At 39.2% G+C, this 25,451-nt stretch overlaps 1 protein-coding gene and 1 long non-coding RNA gene across 3 annotated transcripts in view; one reads left to right on the plus strand and one right to left on the minus strand.

Annotated features, from left to right (window-relative positions):
* The first annotated feature begins 1,672 nt into the window (after positions 1–1,672).
* Positions 1,673–11,559, plus strand: LOC117522477. The gene is made up of 3 exons (XR_004564222.1): positions 1,673–1,683; positions 8,099–8,103; positions 11,272–11,559. It is a non-coding gene; the product is annotated as an uncharacterized LOC117522477 (long non-coding RNA).
* A 3,764-nt stretch (positions 11,560–15,323) lies between these two features.
* LOC117521451 (gastrula zinc finger protein XlCGF57.1-like) overlaps positions 15,324–25,451 on the minus strand; it is a 54,480-nt gene continuing 44,352 nt past the window's right edge. For both annotated transcript variants that reach the window (XM_034182749.1, XM_034182748.1), the window contains one exon: positions 15,324–17,185. In XM_034182749.1, coding sequence (XP_034038640.1) covers positions 15,453–17,183 — 1,731 coding nt within the window. In that variant the 5' untranslated portion in view covers positions 17,184–17,185 and the 3' untranslated portion in view covers positions 15,324–15,452. The remainder of the gene's footprint in view (positions 17,186–25,451) is intronic.

Raw genomic sequence — 25,451 nt, forward strand, 5'->3', positions numbered from 1 at the left:
TGGAGATATTTAAATGAAAAAATAACAGTAAACAATGCCCAAAGAAGAAAAAGATTTACCTTATTTGGTGTCAAAAGATCAAAATTATTCCAGACTGGGGTAAACCTCTTTGAATGATCCATGAAGTCAGTGGAACAAGGTGAGGGCAAGCAAAAATCCAACTCCAACAGCAACATGTCGATAGTTTGTTTCCTTATAAACACAACTTGGTGCTGTGCATCTGAACGACAGTTCCTGTATTGGTCACATGATTTTTTTTTTTTTTTTTTTTCTTAAAGCGATACACGCACCAATACGGGGGTTCACTCTTGTGTGCTCGGTACAGTGCTGTTGCACCAGTGTTCATCCCATCACTATTTCTTTCGTTGGAAAAAAGACATTGTGCTTTGAATGGATTTACAAGAATATTTGATATTTTACCATGATTTTCAAAATATTCTACAAATGTTAGCTGTAGTTTTTGAAGTGCTTTAACAGTCTTCAGTCTTCATGAATTTCTTGTAGTTTAATTGTTCTGAGTTAATGTATAATTTGATGAAAGGTTGAATCTAGGCTCATTTAAATATGCACTATTTTTTCTTCTAGGAGATGCTGAAAATGTAATATTAGATACAAAATTGATTTGGTTTCTGGTGCCCTGCGGGCCCTAGACCCTGGCTGCAAGGGGGCTGCAGACCCCAGGGAGGAGTTAAACAGTAATTGCTACAAGTCGGAAGGACCTCCTGTGGCATTCTATGGTGCACCTCAGTGGTCTCAGTCCTTTGCTGAAGGTGATCTGACAGGACATTAGTTTGGCATGCAGTAGCTGGGAGGTGTTGTCACAGATGGTGAGCAATTTTCTCGACATCCTCCTCTCCAACAGACTCCAGTTCCACCCCCAAGACAGAGCCAGACCTCCTGGTGAACTTGTTGACTTTGTCAGCTGCCTTCAGCCTGCTGCTCCAGCACACTACAGTGTAGAAGATGACGCTGGAGACCACTGAGTGATAAAACATCTGCAATGTATTTCTGCAAACACTGAAAGATCTGAGTCTCCTGAGGACGTACAGTCGGCTGTGACCTTTCTTGGCATTTGTGTTTACAGTCCAGTCCAGTTTGTTGTCTATGTGGGCACCCAGGTACCTGTAGTGGTCCACAATGTCCACCTCAGTTCCATTAATGGTAACTGGGTTCCGACGGGTCTTTCGTCTTCTGAAGTCCACCACCAGTTCCTTCATCTGAAATATGTCGAGCTGCAGGTGGTTGAGTTCACACCACTCAGCAAACCAGAATGGAAGAAAATGCTACAATAGAACATAAGAAAATGAGAGAGAGAGAGCAATACAAGAATACCTAAACCGCTTAAAAAAAGATCTGCAAATCGGAGTTGACACCAAAGAACAAGATCACAGCCATAAAGTTTGCAGTACCAGTGGTAACCTATGGATTTGGCATAGTAGAGTGGCCACAGGGTGACCTTAATAAGTTGGATACAAAAACCAGGAAGATATTCACCCTCTACAAAGTTGCATACAGAAACAAGTGCATGGACAGAATATATCTCCCTCGCAGAGAAGGTGGTCAAGATCTCACTGAAGTCAGCCAGGCCTACAGAGCATCTATGATAAGTATTGGACAGTAGTTAATGAGCTAAGGGTAGCACAACATCACAAATTTGGGGGAAAATATGGAGTTTTTTGGGGGGTGGGCGTTAAATGAAATTCACCCTTTTTTTTCACTTCTTGATAGATTTGGATGATCATAGGTTTGTTTTTTTTTTTTTCCTTTATCTAAACACTGTTGACAATTCATCCTTGGGGAAATATGAAATTTAAAATTTTAGTAAAAAAATATGGCCGCCTTTAGGATGAAATTCACCCAAAAATTTCTTCTTTCATTTTTGATGGCTTTAGATTCATATTTTTTTTTTGTTTGTTTGATTCATTTAAACACTGTTCACAGTACTTCTTCACTGAAATGTTTAATTTTGTTGTAAGCAAATAATGTTTGTTGGGAAAACAATAAAAGTCACCCAAAAAACTTACTTTCCTCCAGTTTCTGATACATTTTAATTCTGATGGTTTTGTTTAATTTATCAAAGCTCTGTTCTTCATTGCAGAATTTTGAAATTTTAAATTTGGGCAAAATACCAACGATCATAGTCGAGTGGTTAAACATTGGGCTTGAGACCAGAGGATCCTTGGTTCAAACTCTAGCCTGACTGGAAAATCACAAAATTTGCCAAGATGCCAAGATTTGAGGGAGCGTGCAATTGGCATGCCGACAGCAGGAATGTCAACCAGAGCTGTTGCTCGTGTATTGAATGTTCATTTCTCTACCATAAGCCGTCTCTAAAGGCGTTTCAGAGAATTTGGCAGTACATCCAACCAGCCTCACAACTGCAGACCACGTGTAACCACACCAGCCCAGGACCTCCACATCCAGCATGTTCACCTCCAAGATCGTCTGAGATCAGCCACTCGGACAGCTGCTGAAACAATCGGTTTGCATAACCAAAGAATTTCTGCACAAACTGTCAGAAACCGTCTCAGGGAAGCTCATCTGCATGCTCGTCGTCCTCATCGGGGTCTCGACCTGACTCCGGTTCGTCGTCGTAACTGACTTGAGTGGGCAAATGCTCACATTCGCTGGCGTTTGGCACGTTGGAGAGGTGTTCTCTTCACGGATGAATCCCGATTCACACTGTCCAGGGCAGATGGCAGACAGCGTGTGTGGCGTCATGTGGGTGAGCGGTTTTCTGATGTCAATGTTGTGGATCGAGTGGCCCATGGTGGCGATGGGGTTATGGTATGGGCAGGCGTCTGTTATGGACTAAGAACACAGGTGCATTTTATTGATGGCATTTTGAATGCACAGAGATACCGTGACGAGATCCTGAGGCCCATTGTTGTGCCATACATCCAAGAACATCACCTCATGTTGCAGCAGGATAATGCACGGCCCCATGTTGCAAGGATCTGTACACAATTCTTGGAAGCTGAAAATGTCCCAGTTCTTGCATGGCCGGCATACTCACCGGACATGTCACCCATTGAGCATGTTTGGGATGCTCTGGACCGGCGTATACGACAGCGTGTACCAGTTCCTGCCAATATCCAGCAACTTCGCACAGCCATTAAAGAGTGGACCAACATTCCACAGGCCATAATTGACAACCTGATCAACTCTATGCGAATATGTGTTGCACTGCATGAGGCAAATGGTGGTCACACCAGATACTGACTGGTATCCCCCCCAATAAAACAAAAATGCACCTTTCAGAGTGGCCTTTTATTGTGGACAGTCTAAGGCACACCTGTGCACTAATGGTGTCTAATCAGCATCTTGACAGGGCACACCTTTGAGGTGGGATGGATTATCTCAGCAAAGAAGTGCTCACTATCACAGATTTAGACTGGTTTGTGAACAATATTTTAGGGAAATGGTGATATTGTGTATGTGGAAAAAGTTTTAGATCTTTGAATTCATCTCATACAAAATGGGAGCAAAACCAAAAGTGTTGCGTTTATATTTTTGAGTGTATTTCCAGCAAATTACCATCCCCTGATACATTTCATACACTGCTGTCAACATTTCAGCTGGTACTTCAGGTTTCATTCAAAAGTCCATTTATTATAATAGGGTAAACACTAAAATGACTTTTACTAAATTTACAGCTGTTGGTAAAGAATTTTATTTGGGGTATGTTATTTTCCTCACCTGCTTAGTGCAGGGAAATGCGAGAATAAACCAGGGTGAGCTCTGGTTATTAACTAGAACTGGTTCATGATATCTGCTGCTATATGTGTAAGGTCAGAGGTGAAACTGTCAGCGGTGACAGCGTTGATGGTGGATGTGGAACAAGGAGTGTCTTAAAGATGAACATTTTTCCTGAATCAGAATCTGATTGTCATGAAGACAATTTGGCAGCAGAAATGCTGGAAGATCAACATGACAGAAGAGACGGACATAAACTGAGGACAACAGGGTGTCCAGATTTACAACGGTGCTGTTCATCTGCTCTGATCCAGGTTTCTGACAGCTTCAGTCAGCTGGATGTTGGCTCCTCCTTCTCTGCATGGACAGACACGCCTACCATAATGTGTCAGCTGTGTTCTGTGGTCATTCTGTAAAACACTCCTGCATTACGTTGATGCGGCTCTATGACATCATATTAAAATGTTATCAATCAAGCCTGTGTGGTGACTACTCACCTTTGACCTTTGCATCATATGAGAAAACTCCAATTACTTAAATTATTCAAAAAAATTAATGGTATTACAGTTTGTCTCTGTTGCTAAAACACTAAACCCTCTTGTCTGAACCAAATGCTCAGTTGCCTGAACCCACTGATTGAATCAGTCACTCTTTTGGCAAAACCATAAACACTTTTCATGTGTTTAGACACAACTTGCCAACACATTTTCATTGTGATGCACCTTTGTTGCATAATGGTGAGCACACGTGGCAAAAGTCAAACACCGTTAATAAAGCACTTTGTTTTGAATTCTGTTTTTATAACCCTTATTAAAGCAGGTTAGTCCCTGCATGTCTTTGAATGTAGAAGGAAACCCACACAAACACGGGGAGAACATGCAAACTCCACACACAAAGGCCACCGGTGGGAATCAAACCAACGACCTTCTTGCGGTGATGCAACAGTTTGACCCACTAAGCCACTCTGCTGCCATTCTAGAAGCTCTGAGATGCAATCTGGGGCTGTTCCAGACAATAAATTGTAGTCAGTGCAGCACCCATTTTGGTGAGAAAAGAAACCTTTTACTTCTGCAAAATCACTCTTCTGGTAGTATTGTCACAAGAATTTGCAAGTATTTCTTTTTAACATAAAGTAACAGAAACTAATCCTACCTGTAAAATAATGCACAACCACTTTACATCACCTGTACTCCATATATATACTTTAATATACATCTAAATTTTTCGACCTGTTGTCTACAGATACAATCAGTTTGGCCACCTCTGGTCTTGTCTTTACGTCTTTGAAAAGTGATATGTAAGAGACTTATTAAATCAGTCATCTTACTTTCAGGGGTGATTCTTAGACTACGGGCACTTATTATGCCCTTTGATCATATTGTATGAAAAACAGAAAAAAGGGAAAATTTCGCACTTTTATAGTTATCTTTACAATGAAAGTGTGTTAAGAAATTTGTTCTAGTAGTCTATGATGACTTTTTTTTCCACCTTTTTTCAGCATCATTATATGCAAATATTGCCGTTTAGTGCTTGTCCCACACCCAGACTTTTGATCTTCAATGATAAAAATGAATGGCAAAGAAACGTTTTTTTCTAATGTTTTAAAATATCTCTGAATAAAATATCAGTAAAATAATCAAACATAATTGGGGTATTCAATGTCATACAACTGTTGTGATTTTTTTAAACAAAATGTAGTTGTCCCACACTATTGCCTTAATTTCCACCACAACACTGTAATGTCCCTTTAAACAGTTTGTATGAAAGATTGTTTGGGTAGTTTCTATGGAGATAAACAGTGACATCAGAGCACATGTATGTAGCGCCAAATCACAACAAACAGTTGCCCCAAGGCGCTTTATATTGTAAGGCAATGGTGTGGTGGAAATTACATTTACAAGGCCAATAGTGCCCGTAGTTAAAGAATCACCCTCAGATGGTTTTATCGGTGCACATGTCCATTAGCAGGGTGCGGTTCCATTTCACAACCACCATCATAAACACTTGTCTTCACCATATTTCAGTCCGTTTGCCATGACGAATTGCTGTAACCATTCAGCATAGGTGTCAAATTCTTCATCCGCTTTGTGAAATCAAAGGTCTTCTCCGAATGCAGTTGCCATTGCCTATGTGCGTGCTTCATCTCAATGGAGTTCTGTCACCGACATAGAACTCTTCTTCAAAGCTTACATCCAGGTCCCTCGTCGCCAATTCTGCCATGTACAACTCAGTTTAGGTTCATAAGCTTTAAGAAATGAAATGGCAGCACTGGAATTATTGCACATTTATTTACAAGACTTCAATAATGCTCCTGCTTCTCTCAGCATCACCCCACTTCAACACTGGGGCTGAAGCAGCCACAGCCTCAAAGCTTCTTATTCTAGTGCCCCTGCAGGCGACCTTTGTCACTGCAGGCTTATAAAGTTCCGGATACCTTGATTTATTCAACAATCACTGAATGTCTGTCATTATGTGTCAAAGCCCCAATAAAGTGCAGAAAGATGCACAAAGTGGACATCAGATTCTCTGTTTCAGCAAATAAACATCTCCTGTGCTGAATGGCAGAGCCTTTGACGGGCAGGGGGCCAGAATGCTTGTCCACAGGTGACACTTATATGTAAATAAATAATTGAGAAGAAGCATGTAAAGTCACCTTGTAGTTAGTATCTCTGCCTTTTGTGTGGACGACTGGTTAAATTCCCTGAATGAATGCTGTGGCACTCACCGTCCAATTCCAGCCATGTCTGCAGACAATCTTGATATTTACTCCATCTACGAGCAGTAAAGGCAAAAATCCTCCCTTTCGTGGCACAGTTTTTGTGATGCCATCACATGCATTTCATCTTGCCATGTGTGCCACCATTTTAAAGATCGTTAAATTTAACCAGGTTAGTCCCATTGAGATCAAGATCTCTTTTGCAAGGGAGACCTGGACAATTCTAAAGTTTCCAATTCACGTAACGTGCATGTCTTTAAACGTGGAAGGAAGCCGGAGCACCCAGAGAAAATACAAGCTCCACACAGAAAGGCCGCAGGTGGAAATCTACACAATGACCGGACTGCTGTGAGGCAACAGTGCTAACCACTAAGCCACCGTGCTGCCCGTGGGATCATGGGATGCAATCAGGCACTTTGACTGGTCAACATTCAAAATCACTGCTCTCAATCTCAGACTAAATAGTCCAACATAAAAGCGGGCTAAAATTTAAAACTGGCAGGATTTGTGAGTTGAGCTTTTTATCTGTGCTACTGTATATCTCAGCAGTTCTTCCAAGTACAAATGTTTACTTTTTAGTCCACCTGAAGTGGGAACGAACCAAAAGAAAAACGGGACTCAGCTGGTGTCCTAAATGGCAAGAAGTTCTTGAATTTCATTATGTATTCCACAATCACTAAATACCCGTCAGTGTCTGTCAAAGCTACAATACAGGACTGAACGATGCACTATGTTGGCCTCAGAGGCTGTGTTTCAGTGAAATAATGACTCCTGTGCTCATTGGGACAACAGTTGTTGGACTGGTGTCCCGAATGTTCGTCTGCAGGTGACCAAAAAAAAAAAAAAAAATTGACAAGAAGCATTTAGGCTCAACTCCTTGTTAGTAAATGCAGACTGGGGTTCATTTCCCTGACAGGGAGAAGCTGCATTAATGTTTTTTTTTTTTTTTTTTTTATCTTGTCAGTATGTCTTAAACATATGTGAGATGAATTCATTGCCCTAAGTTTTTCACAAAATCCGTTAAGGATGCAGACACATGACAAATTTGACTTTGACTCAGTGAGGAACTAGGATTTTGAGAAATCATCACTGACCCTGAAAATCATGAACAAGAGCCAAGCACAGGTGTGTCAGAAGTGGGATTTGAACCCATACCTCCTATAGAGACCGCAACCTGAATGCAGCACCTTGGACCGTGTGGCCATTAGGACTCTTGACATGGTGAATTAATGTATGTTGCAGTTATGGATCACTTTGCAGTTAACATGCTGTTGCTGCATGGCGCTGTTGCGTGCAAATGAATGAAAACCAAAATCATGAAATGAACATCAAATGTTGTGTCACACAATCAGTTCTTTGCCTCCAATTTTATTCAGTCACTGTGTTTTGTTAAACAATCCACAATGTTTGCTCCACAGCCTCAGAGTGACTTATTAACTCTAAGCATAATGTCGGCATCATGATATGCGTTTGCAAATCAAATCAAATCAATTTTATTTATATAGCGCCAAATCACAACAAACAGTTGCCCCAAGGCGCTTTATATTGTAAGGCAAAAGCCATACAATAATTACAGAAAAACCCCAACGGTCAAAACGACCCCCTATGAGCAAGCACTTGGCGACAGTGGGAAGGAAAACTCCCTTTTAACAGGAAGAAACCTCCAGCAGAACCAGGCTCAGGGAGGGGCAGTCTTCTGCTGGGACTGGTTGGGGCTGAGGGGAGAGAGTCAGGAAAATGACATGCTGTGGAAGAGAGCAGAGTTCAATCACTAATGATTAAATGCAGAGTGGTGCATACAGAGCAAAAAGAGGTGAATTAAAAGAAACAGTGCATCATGGGAACCCCCCAGCAGTCTAAGTCTATAGCAGCATAACTAAGGGATGGTTCAGGGTCACCTGATCCAGCCCTAACTATAAGTTTTAGCAAAAAGGAAAGTTTTAAGCTTAATCTTAAAAGTAGAGAGGGTGTCTGTCTCCCTAATCCGAATTGGGAGCTGGTTCCACAGGAGAGGAGCCTGAAAGCTGAACGCTCTGCCTCCCATTCTACTCTTACAAACCCTAGGAACTACAAGTATATATGTATATATGATGCGTGACACAGTAACTGTGCTATATCCATGTAGATGTCATCAAAGCAAAAACTGCACAAAACAGCCTCAGATCATAAAGGCTTAAATGACATGACTGCAAACGGCAATAAGTTCTTGAATTTTTTTAAATTTATCCAACAGTCACTGAATGCCTGTCAGTGTCTGTCAATCCACAACAAAGTGCAGAAAGATGTACAAAGTGAACCTCAGATGCTCTGTTGCAGAAAATAAACATCTCCTGTGCTGAATGGCAGCGCCTTTGATGGGCATGTGACCAGCAAGGTTGGGTAGGATTACTTTGAAATGTAATCCAAAAGTAATCAGATTACAAGTAATCCAAATGTATGTGCATACATAGATGTAATCCACATGTATTATTTCAAAGTAATCCTACCCAACCCTGGTGACCAGAATGTTTGTCCACAGATGACACTTATATGTAAATAAATAATTGCAAAAAAGCATGTAAAGTCACCTTGTGGTTAGTATCTCGGCTTTTTGTGTGGAAGACGGGTTCAATTCCCTCAATGAGAAAACTTGAATTTATGACTTTTTTGGGGGGGCTTGCTTGTTTTTGTTTTTTGAAATCTTGTCAATATAAGGGAAACATGTCTGAAAAATATTTGTTACACATTTTTAAATTCAGTGCAGTTTTTTGTGTGTGATGAAATTCCCCAATCAGCTGGCTGAAATCGATCAATTATCAACTAATCAACTATTTCAGTGATGAAATCACCTTTTGCCACAACTTTCTTGCAAAGTCAATGACAGATCTGGTTGGATTCTGACACACAACAACATCCACCGAAGTTAAGAGCGAAAGATATTTTCCAGCAAACCATTGCTAACCCACAAAACTCAAACCAAACTGTTACATGTGAAAAGCGGGATTTGAACCCACACTTCCTAGAGAGACTGCAATCTTAACACAGTGCCTTACACTGCTCGGCTATTCTGACAACTTCTACCAATTGTTTGTACACATTCCAGTGACTGGTCACTTAGACCAGAATGGCAAGAAGTTCTTGTATCCAACAATTACTACATACTGTCAGTATCGGTCAAAGCGACAATAAAGGCCTGAATGATCCACTAAGTCAGCCTCAGAGGCTGTGTTTCAGCAAATAAATGACTCCTGTGCTCATCGGCACAATCTTTGTCTACAAGTGACACTTTAAATTTAATGAGGAGTACGTAAAGTCACCTTATGGTTAGTATTTCTGCTTTTCATGCAGGTTGTTCCCTAAAAGGAAAAGCTAAGTTTAGACTTTTTTTTTTTTTTTTTTTAAGAGTTTTTGTTGTATGAAATTTTGTCTGTATGAGGGAAATGTCTGAATAATATTTATGTTTTCAAATTCAGAAACTAAAACGTCAAATCCAGGCTTGTATCTCAGATGTACCTTCTGACACATTGTAGCTGAACTTTCAGGTCTAAGAAAATCCTCCTCTACCACATCATCATGAAGCTGTATAACTTGTGATGCAAAATGCAAAACATGCGCTATGCACAATTCCTCCAGTACAGTCACAGCCAGAGAAGCCTTTAACGTCTTCTGGGTTGCCTTGGTGTCTGGTCTCATTCTTCTCCATCTTGCACAGTCACTCAGTTTTTGAGAAATGTCTACTCCATACAGATTTACCACAAAGTGCCATACTGTTTGTATTTCTTCATAATTGATGTAAATAAAGTGTATCCATTCCCTGATTTGTTGGAAGAAAACTGGCAATAAAACAGATTTACTGGTGTTCCATTACTTATGCAACCCTCAATCTTGGCTTTTATATTTTTAATTAATTAATAAATATCAAGTTTACATTTGCTTTCAATTTGAGTTAACGGAAGAAAATTTTAGATTTTTTTTTGTATTTGAAATGGCATAAACAAATTAAAATGTGTGAAATACCATGTGCTTCAATACTTTGGAGGGCATTGTACATGTGGTTTATTATTATTTTTTTTTTTAATGAAATTTGCAAAATTAAAAAAAAAAGTTTTCACACATTGTCATTATGGGGCATTGTGTATAATTTTGGGGAAAATGAATTCCATCTATTTTGGAATGAGGTTGTAATATAACAAAATGTGGAAAAAGTGAAGCTGTGTAAATACTTTCCTCATGCACTGTATAGAAACGATTAGAGAAACATGAAAAGACCCATGTTTGTGATTTATCATGAAAAAAAATGCAAAATGGCAACATTTAAATATCTTGGAAACAGTAATCAGCCATTTTTATTGACACATTAGAATTCAGCATGCCAATATCCATAGTAAAAAGCACATTTTATTTCTGAAGCAGATAACTTCTAAAAAATTGTATACCAGTATAACATACAATGTAACACAGAAAAATAAAATACTATCACTAGCAACAAATAAGACACCTACAACTGCAATCAGAACAACACTGCTCCATTCCACGATGGGATACAATATTTACATACAATATTTTTATTTTAATAAATAAGGTTATTAAAGTATTGTATTAAAGTATTTTTAATCCTGCTTTTTATAGTGTTTCAACTTGATATTTTCACAAAATGTCTTAGGAAATACATATTTGCAATAATTTAATTTAGCACTATTAACCTACATTCTGTGACTATAACTGGGTTTTAAGGGTCCACACAGAAATGTAGGCCAATACCCTGTGTCCATTTTAACCTGTCCCAATCCCAACTGAATATGAACATATATACATACATATATACAGCAAATGCCAACCTATCACGTAGATTGTATTAAGAAGTGACAGCATTCCGACAGTCTGGTGTAATAGCAGCTCATATTTAAGTTCAAGCAGCTGAATGTTTGAAATTTGCACTCATGAATATTTGTATTTTATTCCCTTTTGAATCAATGTGTGGGTCACTCAACTTCCAGTGGTCAGAGAGAACTATTACAAACATGTGTGGACTCCATTAGAACTTACAACATACAAACCCAATTCCAATAAAGTTGGGACATTGTGTAAAATGGAAATAAAAACAGAATACAATGATTTGCAAATCCTCTTCAACCTATATTCAATTGAATACACCATAAAGACAAGATATTTAATGTTCAAACTGATAAACTTTGTTTTTGTGCAAATATTTGCTCATTTTTAAATGGATGCCTACAACACATTTCAAAACAGTTGGGACAGTGGTATGTTTACCACTGTGTTACATCACCTTTCCTTCTAACAACACTCATTAAGCATTTGGGAACTGAGGACACTAATTGTGAGTGTCATGATTGGGTATAAAAGGCGCATCCCCAAAAGGCTCAGCCGTTTACAAGCAAAGATGGGCGAGATCACCACTTTGTGAACAACTGCGTGAAAAAAATAGTCCAACAGTTTAAGAACAATGTTTCTCAACGTTGGATTGCACAGAATTTAGGGATTCCATCATCTACAGTCCATAATATAATCAAAAGATTCCGAGAATCTGGAGAACTTTCTACACGTAAGCGGCAAGGCCAAAAACCAACACTGAATGCCTGTGACCTTTGATCCCTCAGGCGGTGCTGCATTAAAAACTGACATCATTGTGTAAAGGATCTTACCGTGTGGGCTCAGGAACACTTCAGAAACCCACTGTCAGTTAACACAGTTCGTCGCTACATCTGCAAGAGCAAGTTAAAACATGCAAAGCGAAAGCCATACATCAACATCGCCGCCTTCGGGCCCGCCTTCTCTGGGCCCGAGCTCATTTGAAATGGACAGACGCAAAGTGGAAAAGTGTGCTGTGGTCTGATGAGTCCACATTTCAAATTGTTTTTGGAAATCATGGACGTCGTGTGCTCTGGACAAAAGAGGAAAAAGACCATCCAGATTGTTACCAGCACAAAGTTCAAAAGCCAGCATCTGTGATGGCACCATTAATACTAAAAGGTACATCCAGGTTTTGGAGAAACACATGCTGCCATCCAAGCGTCTTTTTTAGGGACGTCCCTGCTTATTTCAGCAAGACAATGCCAAGCCACATTCTGCATCTGTTACAACAGTGTGGCTTCGTAGTAAAAGAGTGCGGGTACTAGACTGGCCTGCTTGCAGTACAGACCTGTCGCCCACTGAAAATGTGTGGCACATTATGAAGTGCAAAATACAACAACAACGGAGACCCCGGACTGTTGAACAACTGAAGTTGTACATTGAGCAAGAATGGGAAAGAATTCCACCTACAAATCTTCAACAATTAGTGTCCTCAGTTCCCAAATGCTTACCGAGTGTTGTTAGAAGGAAAGGTGATGTAACACAGTGGTAAACATACCACTGACCCAGCTTTTTAAATGTGTTGCAGGCATCCTTTTCAAAATGAGCAAATATTTGCACAAAAACAATAAAGTATATCAGTTTGGACATTAAATATCTCGTCTTTGTGGTGTATTCAATTGAATATAGGTTGAAGGGGATTTGCAAATCTTTGCATTCTGTTTTTATTTACATTTTACACAACATCCCAACTTCATTGGAATTGGGGTTGTATATTCTGGTCACATTATCAAACATGTAATTTGCCCCTATAGGCAAGGGATACAACTGTAAGTTGATATATTGACTGCCAGCACTTGACCCATACTAAAACACTAGTGTGGGAAATAACCATTTATTTAAGAATAAGCAGAAGGTTTTATGATGAAAACAATGACATTCATTTCTACAGAGCTCTGTGGTACCTCTGTATAATAAAACACCAAAAATATGACTGAGGGGGTCATTCCATGCTAAGTCAGCCAGTGGTCCCCACATGACCCCCTCCAAAAAAAAAAAAAAAAAATCTGAAAAACACTGCACTTGCTCCCCAGCCAGAGAAATAGAAATACCCCAAGTTTTAATGAGCCAGCTCTAATACTTTAGGCACAGGAGCTGTTTCAAAATCGCAGCATTTTTGTTCGTATTTGAAAAAAGCACTTTCTGGCCAACTTTGGAGAGCAATATAACCTAGCCAAATTAAGTGAAACCCCTCAAACATAGTATCCTAGGCAAAAATCATACTGGAAAAGTCATATTTGGCATCAAAACAATGATATCTGGCTCCATTTTTTTATCCAACTGTTCTTAAAAACTGCCAAAAACTGTATATTTTCTAAACGAGGTCTTACTTTGAGCATGCACTGTATCAAAATGGATAAAAACCCACACTTCTCTTTACAGGCATAGACTCTCATGAACTAGTTCCAATGCCAGAATGTTTCAATTTTGCATTTCAGCTTAAATTTTGCTTGCAAGAGAAAAATTGAAGTTACGCAATTTCAATTTTTCACAAAAATACCCCATAATTGACCACAAAAAAAAAAAAAAAAAAAAAAAATCACTAGGTGAGCAATTGATAAAAAATGTGAAATTTCAACCATGCAATTATATGGATGTAACGATTATATATACACTAAATTTCAAGTTTGGGCAAGAAATATTTATATATTTTTAATTTTTCTGAAAAGTTGTAATTTTATGAATACAGATCCAACAACACATGATATACAATGTCATGTAATCTAAAAATACTTTCAAGGCTTACCTGAATGATTCATTTCTTATATTTATTTAATAGTTAAATACATAGTGAACAAGTAATATTTCCTCCATAATCTTTAAAATGCACACATTTGCAAACAAAGTGCTCTTAATCTAGGTATACCATGTACAAAGCCATCATGTCCGAAAACTATGTTCTTGGGTTATGTACAGGAAAACGTGTTTTCTGCAGACACAGCACAGGCAAAAAGGCTAATAGTAAATCAGCTACTGTAATAATATTTGTCATCAGTATGCATGTTATGTGTGCAAAAACCCTGGGAGAAGTGACTCAACTTTGTTCTGATCACTGTCATTCAGACTGTACTTGTGAGCACCAGCATCACTCAAATCAACAAAATTGTGAAAGCCAACCGTCTTACACAATGTCTTTCGATGACATTCATCTTGCAAAGTCAACCCTAGAGCACATTTTGCCTCCATGATTGATGAGAATATGATTAGGCAATGGTCAGAATTCCCAGAAATTCTTTGACCTATTTCTGGGAAACCAGGTTGAAATTAGGTTGTTCAGTTAATCCCACCTTCTGGGAAATTCAAAATATAGCCTGACCTTTTTCTGGGAAATTGTCAAAATTATCATTCATTTGGGTACCCTGTGCTGTTGCATCCATCAGCAATACAGTTTTTTTACCAAGTTAAAATAACTGTATAATTATTATAGTTATTATGTAATAACTATATATTCACATTTCTAGCCCATTGATTAAGACTTAACACCATATAGTCAATGTGCGATTTCACGCAATATTGCCTATTGTAAAAAAATAATTAAAACAGAAATATTTCTTGCCCAAACTTGAAATTTAGTTATCATCTTTACATCCATATAATTGCATGGTTGAAATTTCAATATTTTAATCAATTGCTCACCTGGTGATTTTTGTGGTTTTAATTTTTAGTTTTAATGAGCTGGCTCATTAAAACTTGGGGTATTTCCATTTCTCTGGCAGGGGAACAAGTACAATTTTTTTCTTTTTTGGAAGGGGTCATGTGGGGGGAATTATTTAAAATTTGACCCATTTGGCATGGAATGACCCTGAGAATAATAAAAAATGAATGAAAATTTCACACACAGGTCTTACTTAAGGTATACAATATTCCCCATGCAAAAATTGAAATCTCAGGCTTTAGTAGTTTTTGAGTTTTAGGACACGGAAGGTTTTGTCATTTCTCCTGCAAGCACAACTTAACAGTTGTGAACAAATAAACATATTTCATGTACACTTGGACAGAGATCACTGTCATAAGTAGAATTTGCCTCCTTTGGCGACCTTATTTATCTTGGATGTCTTTTTTTTTTTACAGAGTGCAAGGGGCCCAAAACCTGAGGTCTATAGGTGCATTCTAAACATTACTGACATTGTATCCAGGAGCTGTCTTCAAGATTGTGACCGTTCCCTTAATTGCGGATATCTGCAACTCATGGGCACTTGGGTGACCAGGGATTGCCTAGAGGTATTTCTTCAGGTTCTTCTCCTGTATGAATTTCCATGTGTCTGTTCAGCTGTTTTTTTCTTCCAAATATTTTACCACATACTGAACAGTCAAATGGTTTCTCTGCTGTATGAGTTCTCATGTGGACATCCAGACTCGTTTTTTGTACAAATCTTTTGTCACAGTCTGAGCAGCCAAATGGTTTCTCACCAGTATGAATTCTCATGTGTGTTTCCAGATTGCTTTTTTGAGCAAATCTTTTGCTACACTCTGAACAGCTAAATGGTTTCTCTCCTGTGTGAATTCTCAAGTGTCTCTTTAGACCACCTATACCTCCAAATCTTTTACCACAGTCAGAACAGCCAAATCGTTTCTCTCCCGTATGAATTCTCATGTGTGTGTTCAGACTGGTTTTTTGTCCAAATCTTTTACCGCACTCAGAACAGCCAAATGGTTTCTCTCCCGTATGAATTCTCATATGTTTGTTTAGATCACCTATACCACCATATCTTTTTCCACATGCAGAACAAGCAAATGGTTTCTCTCCTGTGTGAATTATCATGTGTTTTGTTAGACCACTTTTACGTCCAAATCTTTGGTCACACTCTGGACAGGCAAATGGTCTCTCTCCTGAATGAATAATCATATGAGAATCCAAACTGCTTTTATGCCCAAATCTTTTATCACACTCAGAACAGCCAAAGGGTTTTTCTCCTGTATGAATTCTCATGTGTGCACTCAGAGTGTTTTTTTGTCCAAATCTTTTTCCGCACTCAGAACAGTCAAATGGTTTCTCTCCTGTATGATTTCCAATGTGTCTTTTCAGCTGTTTTCTTTGACTAAATATTTTACCACACACTGAACAACCAAATGGTTTCTCAGCTGTATGAGTTATCACATGTCTATTCAGATGGCATTTTTGTCTAAATCTTCTACCACAATGAAAACAGATAAATGGTTTCTCTCCTGTATGAATTTTCATATGTCTATATAGATGACATTTTTGTCCAAATCTTCTACCACAATGAAAACAGCCAAATGGTTTTTCTCCTGTAAACATTCTCGTGTGTTTGTCCAGGCCGACTGATTGTCTCCACATTTTGTCACACTCAGTACAGCGAAAGAGTGTCTTACATACTTGCATTCTCTTCTGTTTCTTTGAAAAGCTCATGTGACCAAGTGCTTTTCCACAATCAGAGCAATTAAACTGTTTACTACCAATGTTACACCTGCTATCGACAACGCCTGTATCACAGTTTTTCAGGGAGGTGAACCCCAAATTAAGTTCCCTGGTCTGATTTCGATCATAGCTATCTTCAGTCTCTGTTCCAGAACTGTCTGAACTCCTGCCACTTATAATGGGTTGTAAACAACTATACTGACTCAAATTGCTGCCTGTCTGCTGCCGTCCATATTCCTCTGCAATAGCGTGTGACATCGGTGTTCTGTCTGCAGTTGAGCTGATGGCCAGAGCCTCTGCGGTCCCTTCAGTTTGGCTTTGACTAACCCCTGACGACTGTGGTTTTTCTTCATCATTCTCACTCTTCACAGTGACAACAGTGAAAGGTAGGTTTGAAATATCAGACTCCGTCAGTCTGTGAAGCTGGTGTCCCTCCTGACTTCTGCAGAGTTTTTCTTCTTCTTCTTTAATGCCTTTACATTCAAAGGTCTGCTGTTCAGGAAGCATTTCTTCTTTACTCACTAATATCTGCAGCATTGCTGTAAGAAAGTAATAAACAAAATTAAGAATATTCATGACAATAAAATCAAACTAAAACTTCTAACTTTGATTCAATGCCTTGAACAAAAATATTCAATACCATAATGAAAAACTGAACCCAACACAGTGCATAGCAGGGATCTCTAGCCTTCGCCACATCACATACGGTGGATGAATTCGTGATGTGGCGAACGGAATTTGTGAATTGCCATGGCAGTATGTATATATATATATACACACATATACACTCAACAAAAATATAAACGCAACACTTTTGGTTTTGCTCCCATTTTGTATGAGATGAACTCAAAGATCTAAAATGTTTTCCACATACACAGTATCACCATTTCCCTCAAATATTGTTCACAAACCAGTCTAAATCTGTGATAGTGAGTACTTCTCCTTTGCTGAGATAATCCATCCCACCTCACAGGTGTGCCATACCAAGATGCTGATTAGACACCATGATTAGTGCACAGGTGTGCCTTAGACTGCCCACAATAAAAGGCCACTCTGAAAGGTGCAGTTTTGTTTTATTGGGGGGGATACCACTCAGTATCTGGTGTGACCACCATTTGCCTCATGCAGTGCAACACATCTCCTTCGCATAGAGTTGATCATGTTGTCAATTGTGGCCTGTGGAATGTTGGTCCACTCCTCTTCAATGGCTGTGCGAAGTTGCTGGATATTGGCAGGAACTGGTACACGCTGTCGTATACGCCGGTCCAGAGCATCCCAAACATGCTCAATGGGTGACATGTCCGGTGAGTATGCCGGCCATGCAAGAACTGGGACATTTTCAGCTTCCAAAATTGTGTACAGATCCTTGCAACATGGGGCCGTGCATTATCCTGCTGCAACATGAGGTGATGTTCTTGGATGTATGGCACAACAATGGGCCTCAGGATCTCGTCACGGTATCTCTGTGCATTCAAAATGCCATCAATAAAATGCGCCTGTGTTCTTCGTCCATAACAGACGCCTGCCCATACCATAACCCCACCGCCACCATGGGCCACTCGATCCACAACATTGACATCAGAAAACCGCTCACACACACGACGCCACACACGCTGTCTGCCATCTGCCCTGGACAGTGTGAACCGGGATTCATCCGTGAAGAGAACACCTCTCCAACGTGCCAAACGCCAGCAAATGTGAGCATTTGCCCACTCAAGTCGGTTACGACGACGAACTGGAGTCAGGTCGAGACCCCGATGAGGACGACGAGCATGCAGATGAGCTTCCCTGAGATGGTTTCTGACAGTTTGTGCAGAAATTCTTTGGTTATGCAAACCGATTGTTTCAGCAGCTGTCTGAGTGGCTGGTCTCAGACGATCTTGGAGGTGAACATGCTGGATGTGGAGGTCCTGGGCTGGTGTGGTTACACGTGGTCTGCAGTTGTGAGGCTGGTTGGATGTACTGCCAAATTCTCTGAAAGGCCTTTGGAGACGGCTTATGGTAGAGAAATGAACATTCAATACACGAGCAACAGCTCTGGTTGACATTCCTGCTGTCAGCATGCCAACTGCACACTCCCTCAAATCTTGCGACATCTGTGGCATTGTGCTGTGTGATAAAACTGCACCTTTCAGAGTGGCCTTTTATTGTGGGCAGTCTAAGGCACACCTGTGCATTAATCATGATGCCTAATCAGCATCTTGATATGGCACACCTGTGAGGTGGGATGGATTATCTCAGCAAAGGAGAAGTGCTCACTATCACAGTTAGACTGGTTTGTGAACAATATTTGAGGGAAATGGTGATATTGTGTATGTGGAAAATGTTTTAGATCTTTGAGTTCATCTCATACAAAATGGGAGCAAAACCAAAAGTGTTGCGTTTATATTTTTGTTGAGTGTACATACATACATACACATACATACACATATATACACATACATACACACACACACACACACACACACACACAGAGTGGTCCCTCATTTATCACGGGAGTCACGTTCTAAAAATAACCCGTGATAAGGGAAATCCGCAAAGTAGTCAGCGCTATTTTTGCTATTATTATAGATGTTTTAAGGCTGTAAAACCCCTCACTACACACTTTATACACTTTTCTCAAACAGGCATTAACATTTTCTCACTTTTCTCTCTTGTGTAAACACTCTTTTTTTCTTCTGTGCGAGAAGATTATAAACAGACACATGCAGAACACAATGCGATGATAATGCATCTTGCCATAGAGCAAAAACTGCAAAAACATTCCTTGCAAAAAGACACATAGGGTCAATGTCATGGCATAGGGTAAATGTCAATGAGCAGATCTGATTTGATGCAGGTGTTAATTTGGGGGATGAAAATTTACAGGGTGATTCCATAATTTTTTCCTCAGAATTGAGTGATTCCATATTTTTTTCCTCTGCTTGGTCTAAAAAAGTAACCGTTACTGACTGCCACAATCTTTTTTTCTTGATTTCTTATAGTGTTTCTTAAAGCCAGAAAGTTGCCATTTGAAATGACTTTAGTTTTGTGTCATGTCTGTGATCTGTTTTTTTTTTTCTACAAAATTAAACAACTGAATGAACATCCTCTGAGGCCGGTGATTCCATAATTTTTGCCAGGGTTGTACAACAAATTTCTTAACACACTTTCATTGTAAAGATAACTATAAAGGTGTGAAATTTCCCCTTTTTTCTGTTTTTCATACAATATGATCAAAGGACATAAGTGCCCGTAGTCTAAGAATCACCCATGAATGATAACACAAACCCTTTTTTCACTCATGGTTAGTGGTCAGTTGAAGCCATTTATTGTCAAACAACTATGTTTACTCTTTTTAAATCATAATAACAGAAACTACCCAAATGACTCTGATAAAAAGTTTACATACCCTTGTTCTTAATGCTGTGTATTGCCCCCTTTAACATCAGTGACAGCTTGGAGTCTTTTGTGGTAGTTGTGGATGAGGCTCTCTGATGGTGAAGCAGCCACTGAATACGCCTTGGAAAGCTATTTTACAAATAATGAATGTTTATGAGTTCAATGGTACGAATATTTCATGAGGTGAAAGCTGGAACATACCACTGATGGAATGTTCCAGCTTTCACCGAATTAAATATTCATTCCATTGAAAGAATGTAAAAACATTCATTATTTGTTTTATATAACAGCTAAAATAGATCCTTGTCATTTGATATTTAATTAATTTATAAACAACAGAAAAGGGCTACCATCGACATTAACACTTGTCCGATTGTCCGGGACAAGTGTAAAATGTGATCAGACAAGCAATAGCTCTAAATCATTGTCCGACCGGACAAGTGGCATTTTTTTTGGTTTAAAATGTTCAAATTCTTTATTTTCATCACTTGGAACCAAAATACCTGACCGCCGCCTTTTTCTTATTACATCATGTCTTGTCTCACACCTCGCAAGAAAGCGTCTTCGGTTTTTCACGCCACTCTCCACGAATCGGAAAACATGATATCACAGGGTTCTCCCCAGACGATGGAACAACGGCTTCCGACAGTGCCGTCACACTCTGCCCTGCTCTCAGGTAGTTTTTCTAAAATCCTGCCAGGCTGTTTGTGCTGAACTGACCACTCGCCCCTCCACCGCCGGCAGAGAGCTGAGCAGCGCTGCAGCTCAGAGAGCATAGTGGAGAAAAGAAAAAAAAAAAAACTCTGTCAAAGTCTTCAGATAAAAAGAGCTTCTTCTGCTTGCATAGCTCCAGAAATTCATTTATACAACCCCTGGCAAAAATTATGGAATCTGCTCGTTGACATTGACCCTATGCCATGACATTGACCCTATGTGTCTTTTAGCAAGGAATGTTTTCACAGTTTTTGCTCTATGGCAAGATGCATTATCATCTTGAAAAATGATTTCATCATCCCCAAACATCCTTTCAATTGTCCAAAATATCAACATAAACTTGTGCATTTATTGATGATGTAATGACAGCCATCTCCCCAGTGCCTTTACCTGACATGCAGCCCCATATCATCAATGACTGTGGAAATTTACATGTTCTCTTCAGGCAGTCATCTTTATAAATCTCACTGGAAAGGCACCAAACAAAAGTTCCAGCATCATCACCTTGCCCAATGCAGATTCAAGATTCATCACTGAATATGACTTTCATCCAGTCATCCACAGTCCACGATTGCTTTTCCTTAGCCCATTGTAACCTTGTTTTTTTTCTGTTTAGGTGTTAATGATGGCTTTTGTGTATGTAAATCCCATTTCCTTTAGGCGGTTTCTTACAGTTCGGTCACAGACGTTGACTCCAGTTTCCTCCCATTCATTCCTCATTTGTTTTGTTGTGCATTTTTCGATTTTTGAGACATATTGCTTTAAGTTTTCTGTCTTGACGCTTTGATGTCTTCCTTGGTCTACCAGTATGTTTGCCTTTAACAACCTTCCCATGTTGTTTGTATTTGGTCCAGAGTTTAGACACAGCTGACTGTGAACAACCAACATCTTTTGCAACATTGCATGATGATTTACCCTCTTAAGAGTTTGATAATCCTCTCCTTTGTTTCAATTGACATCTCTCGTGTTGGAGCCATGATTCATGTCAGTCCACTTGGTGCAACAGCTCTCCAAGGTGTGATCACTCCTTTTTAGATGCAGACTAACGAGCAGATCTGATATGATGCAGGTGTTAGTTTTGGGGATGAAAATTTACAGGGTGATTCCATAATTTTTCCTCAGAATTGAGTGATTCCATATTTTTTGACCTCTGCTTGGTCTAAAAAAGTAACCGTTACTGACTGCCACAATCTTTTTTTCTTGATTTCTTATAGTGTTTCTTAAAGCCAGAAAGTTGCCATTTGAAATGACTTTAGTTTTGTGTCATGTCTGTGATCTGCTTTTTTTTCTACAAAATTAAACAACTGAATGAACATCCTCCGAGGACGGTGATTCCATCATTTTTGCCAGGGGTTGTAGGCTTTATTTTATAGTTGAAAGCCTTCATGTTCCCAAAGTGTGCTCAAATACAGTGTGAGAGTGAAGAGTCTCTCGTTCCCTCACACTCACACAGAGAGAGAGAGAGAGAGAGCGAAATAGAGAGCAGGGCTGTGAAATGAAAATTGTTAAATCCGAGGAAAATTTGCAGGGGGGTTACAGCTCCACAGGAGCCGGGGTCGAGGGCCCTGTGGGGCCCCAGAATTAAATTTTTATCTAATAATACTTTTTCAGCATCTCCTGAAAGAACAAATTTCAAAATTAGTGGATATTTAAATTATCCTATATTCAACCTTTTATTTATCCTATATTCAACCTTTTATTTCTCCATGTAATGTGGAGTTGCGTCAGGAAGGGCATCCGGCGTAAAACTTGTGCCAATTCAACATGCAGATCCACCTTGGATTTGCTGTGGCGACAACGAGTGCAAACAAGGGAGAAGCCGAAGGGACTTACTTTATTTGACCTGTCAATGATGATGTTGAAATAACAATATGACGTGGAAGTAGGACCTGGAATGATTTTCCTTTTAATTGTAAACCAAATTATGCATTAACTCAGAACAATTGAACTACATGAAATTTATGAAGACTGAAAAGACTGTTACAGCATTTCAAAAACCACAGCTAAAGGTAGAATATTTGGAAAATCATGGTAAAAATCATGGTAAAATATCAATAACATACCTTATAATAAAAAGTCACATATTCTTGTGTAAATTCATGCAGCCTGAATCCATTCAAAGCCACAATGTCTTTTTTTTTACAATGAAAGAAAGTCTAGATTAGTGAAAAAAGTCACATAAACTTGTCTAAAATCCTGTTTGAACAGCAGAATGCTTATTTTCCAGGGAGAGAAAAATTCTTACCGTGTTTCCAGAGAGGGCACAGTTCACTTTTCTCGTTTCTTTTATCTTTCAGGTGTGTTGATGAAGCCAGCGACAGTTCCAGGGATCCTTGTCCTTATAAGACTTTTTCAAACAGTCTTTCTCGCCATCTTCTCTCTGTCCGACGTCGGTCCGTGACACAGACATGCTGCACAAATCTTCTTTTAAAAACTTGAAAGCTCTAAAAGTTTGGGATGTCCACATGCTAAGTTTAGCTTAAGCGTTGCACAGGAGCTACACAGCGTCGCCGCAGCAACAAACCAGTCCTGCTTTATGACAACTGTCGTAACAGCTACACTTTGAGTGGCATTTTTCCTCCGCAAAACTCCGCGGATCTGAGGAAACTGATTTATATCTGTAAGACACAGATCAGTGTCCGCTGACTTATAAAACTTACACGATGTCGTAAAAAAAGAGAACGCTTTGCGATAAGCATTTTAAAAACTCAGTGATGATCACGATTAAAGAGTACATCACTAACACACACCCCCCCCCCCCCCCCCAATGATGAAATGCGCGGAATCCTGCGGATCCGCGGAGTTTTCAAAGGGAGACAGAGAGGGAGGGAGGAGGAAAAAGCGTCAACAGCAGGCGCTACAAGCTGTAAAAAGCAGTGAAACAATTTTAATAAATCATCTTCACCACACAGCCTCAGTGAAACAGTAAAGTGAGAAAAACTGATTCAGAAAGTTTTTCATCCATGATTTCATCATTAAAAGACCATATTTACTCCTTCACTTCGTCCAGAATAATTTTTTTCATTTTCTTTTAATTATTGTTGTTTATGCATCAATGACACCAGATCAAATTACTTGTATGTGAGAACTTACTTGGCAATAAATCTGATTCTGATTTGACAATCAAATCAGTCCAGATTTTGCTCTTGTTCAAACAAGACAATTAGGGGTTAATATTGTTTTTTTTTTGTTTTTTTTTAATAAGTATGCAATTCCACTCAAAAATGTTGAAAGAAAAAAAAAAAAAAAAAGCTAAACTGTCAACATGACAGAAAAACTGCCTGGACTCAAAGTACAGTGTGTCATTTTTAAAGAAGAGAGCAAATGTTATGTCCATCAAATATTAATGTGTTTTTAAACTTTTCAATGTCATTTATTTTCCTAACATAGAGAATATTGTAATTAATGTAAATAAAGTCCAAGACATATTCAGTGGCAGCTTTAGCATCAGAGATCCTCGTCCAAAACTACCACAAAAGACTCCAAGCTGTCGTTGATGTTAAACGGGCAATACACAGTATTAAGAACAGGGATATGTAAACTTTGGATCAGGGTTATTTGGGTAGTTCTCTTGTCATTTTGATTTAAAAAGAGGAAACACAGTTGTTTGACAATAAATGGCTTCACGCAACCACTAACTATGAGTGAAAAAAAAGTTTTTGTGTTGTCATTGATATTCTCTTAAAAATGGCCAAAAAAAGCAAAAATGCTGCCAGGGTATGTAAACTTTTGAGCATGACTATATATTCAATTGAATACGCCACAAAGACAAGATATTTAATATTTAAACTGCTAAACTTTGTTTTTGTGCAAATATTTGCTCATTTTGAAATGGATGTCTGCAACACGTTTCAAAAAAGGTGGGACAGCGGTATGTTTACCACTGTGTTACATCACCTTTCCTTCTAACAACACTCAATAAGCGTTTTGGAACTGAGGACACTAATTGTTGAAGCTTTGTAGGTGGAATTCTTTCCCATTCTTGTTTAATGTACGACTTCAGTTGTTCAACAGTCCGGGGTCTCCATTGTCATATTTTGCTCTTCATAATGCCCCACAACACGTGCAGAATGTGGCTTGGCATTGTCTTGCTGAAATAAGCAGGGACGTCCCTAAAAAAGACGTTGCTTGGATGGCAGCATGTGTTGCTCCAAAACCTGTTTGTACCTTTCAGCATTGATGGTGCCATCACAGATGTGTAAGCTGTCCATGTCATGGGCACTAACACACCCCCATACCATCACAGATGCTGGCTTTTGAACTTTGCACTGGTAACAATCTGGATGGTCTTTTTCCTCTTTTGTCTGGAGGACATGACGTCCATGATTTCTAAAAACAATGTGAAATGTAGACTCATCAGACCACAGCACACTTTTCCACTATGCATCTGTCTATTTCAAATGAGCTCGGGCCCAGAGAAGGCAGTGGCATTTCTGGATATTGTTGATGTCTGGCTTTCGCTTTGCATGGTAGAGTTTTAACTTGCATTTGTAGATGTAGCGACGAACTGTGTTAACTGACAATGGTTTTCAGAAGTGTTCCTGAGCCTACGCGGTAATGTTGCGTTTACACATAACGACGACAAGTCACGAATGCCATGAAGTATACATTCTTGGTCGCTGATCATGAATGTGATGATTTGAGGCAGAGGCATCAAGTGTCCTCAGGAACTGCTGCAAGCTGTCACCACATCTTACGGGGTGATTCTTT

This window comes from Thalassophryne amazonica, chromosome 12, assembly GCF_902500255.1.
Source record: "Thalassophryne amazonica chromosome 12, fThaAma1.1, whole genome shotgun sequence".
In the NCBI taxonomy this organism is placed as follows: Eukaryota; Metazoa; Chordata; class Actinopteri; order Batrachoidiformes; family Batrachoididae; genus Thalassophryne; species Thalassophryne amazonica.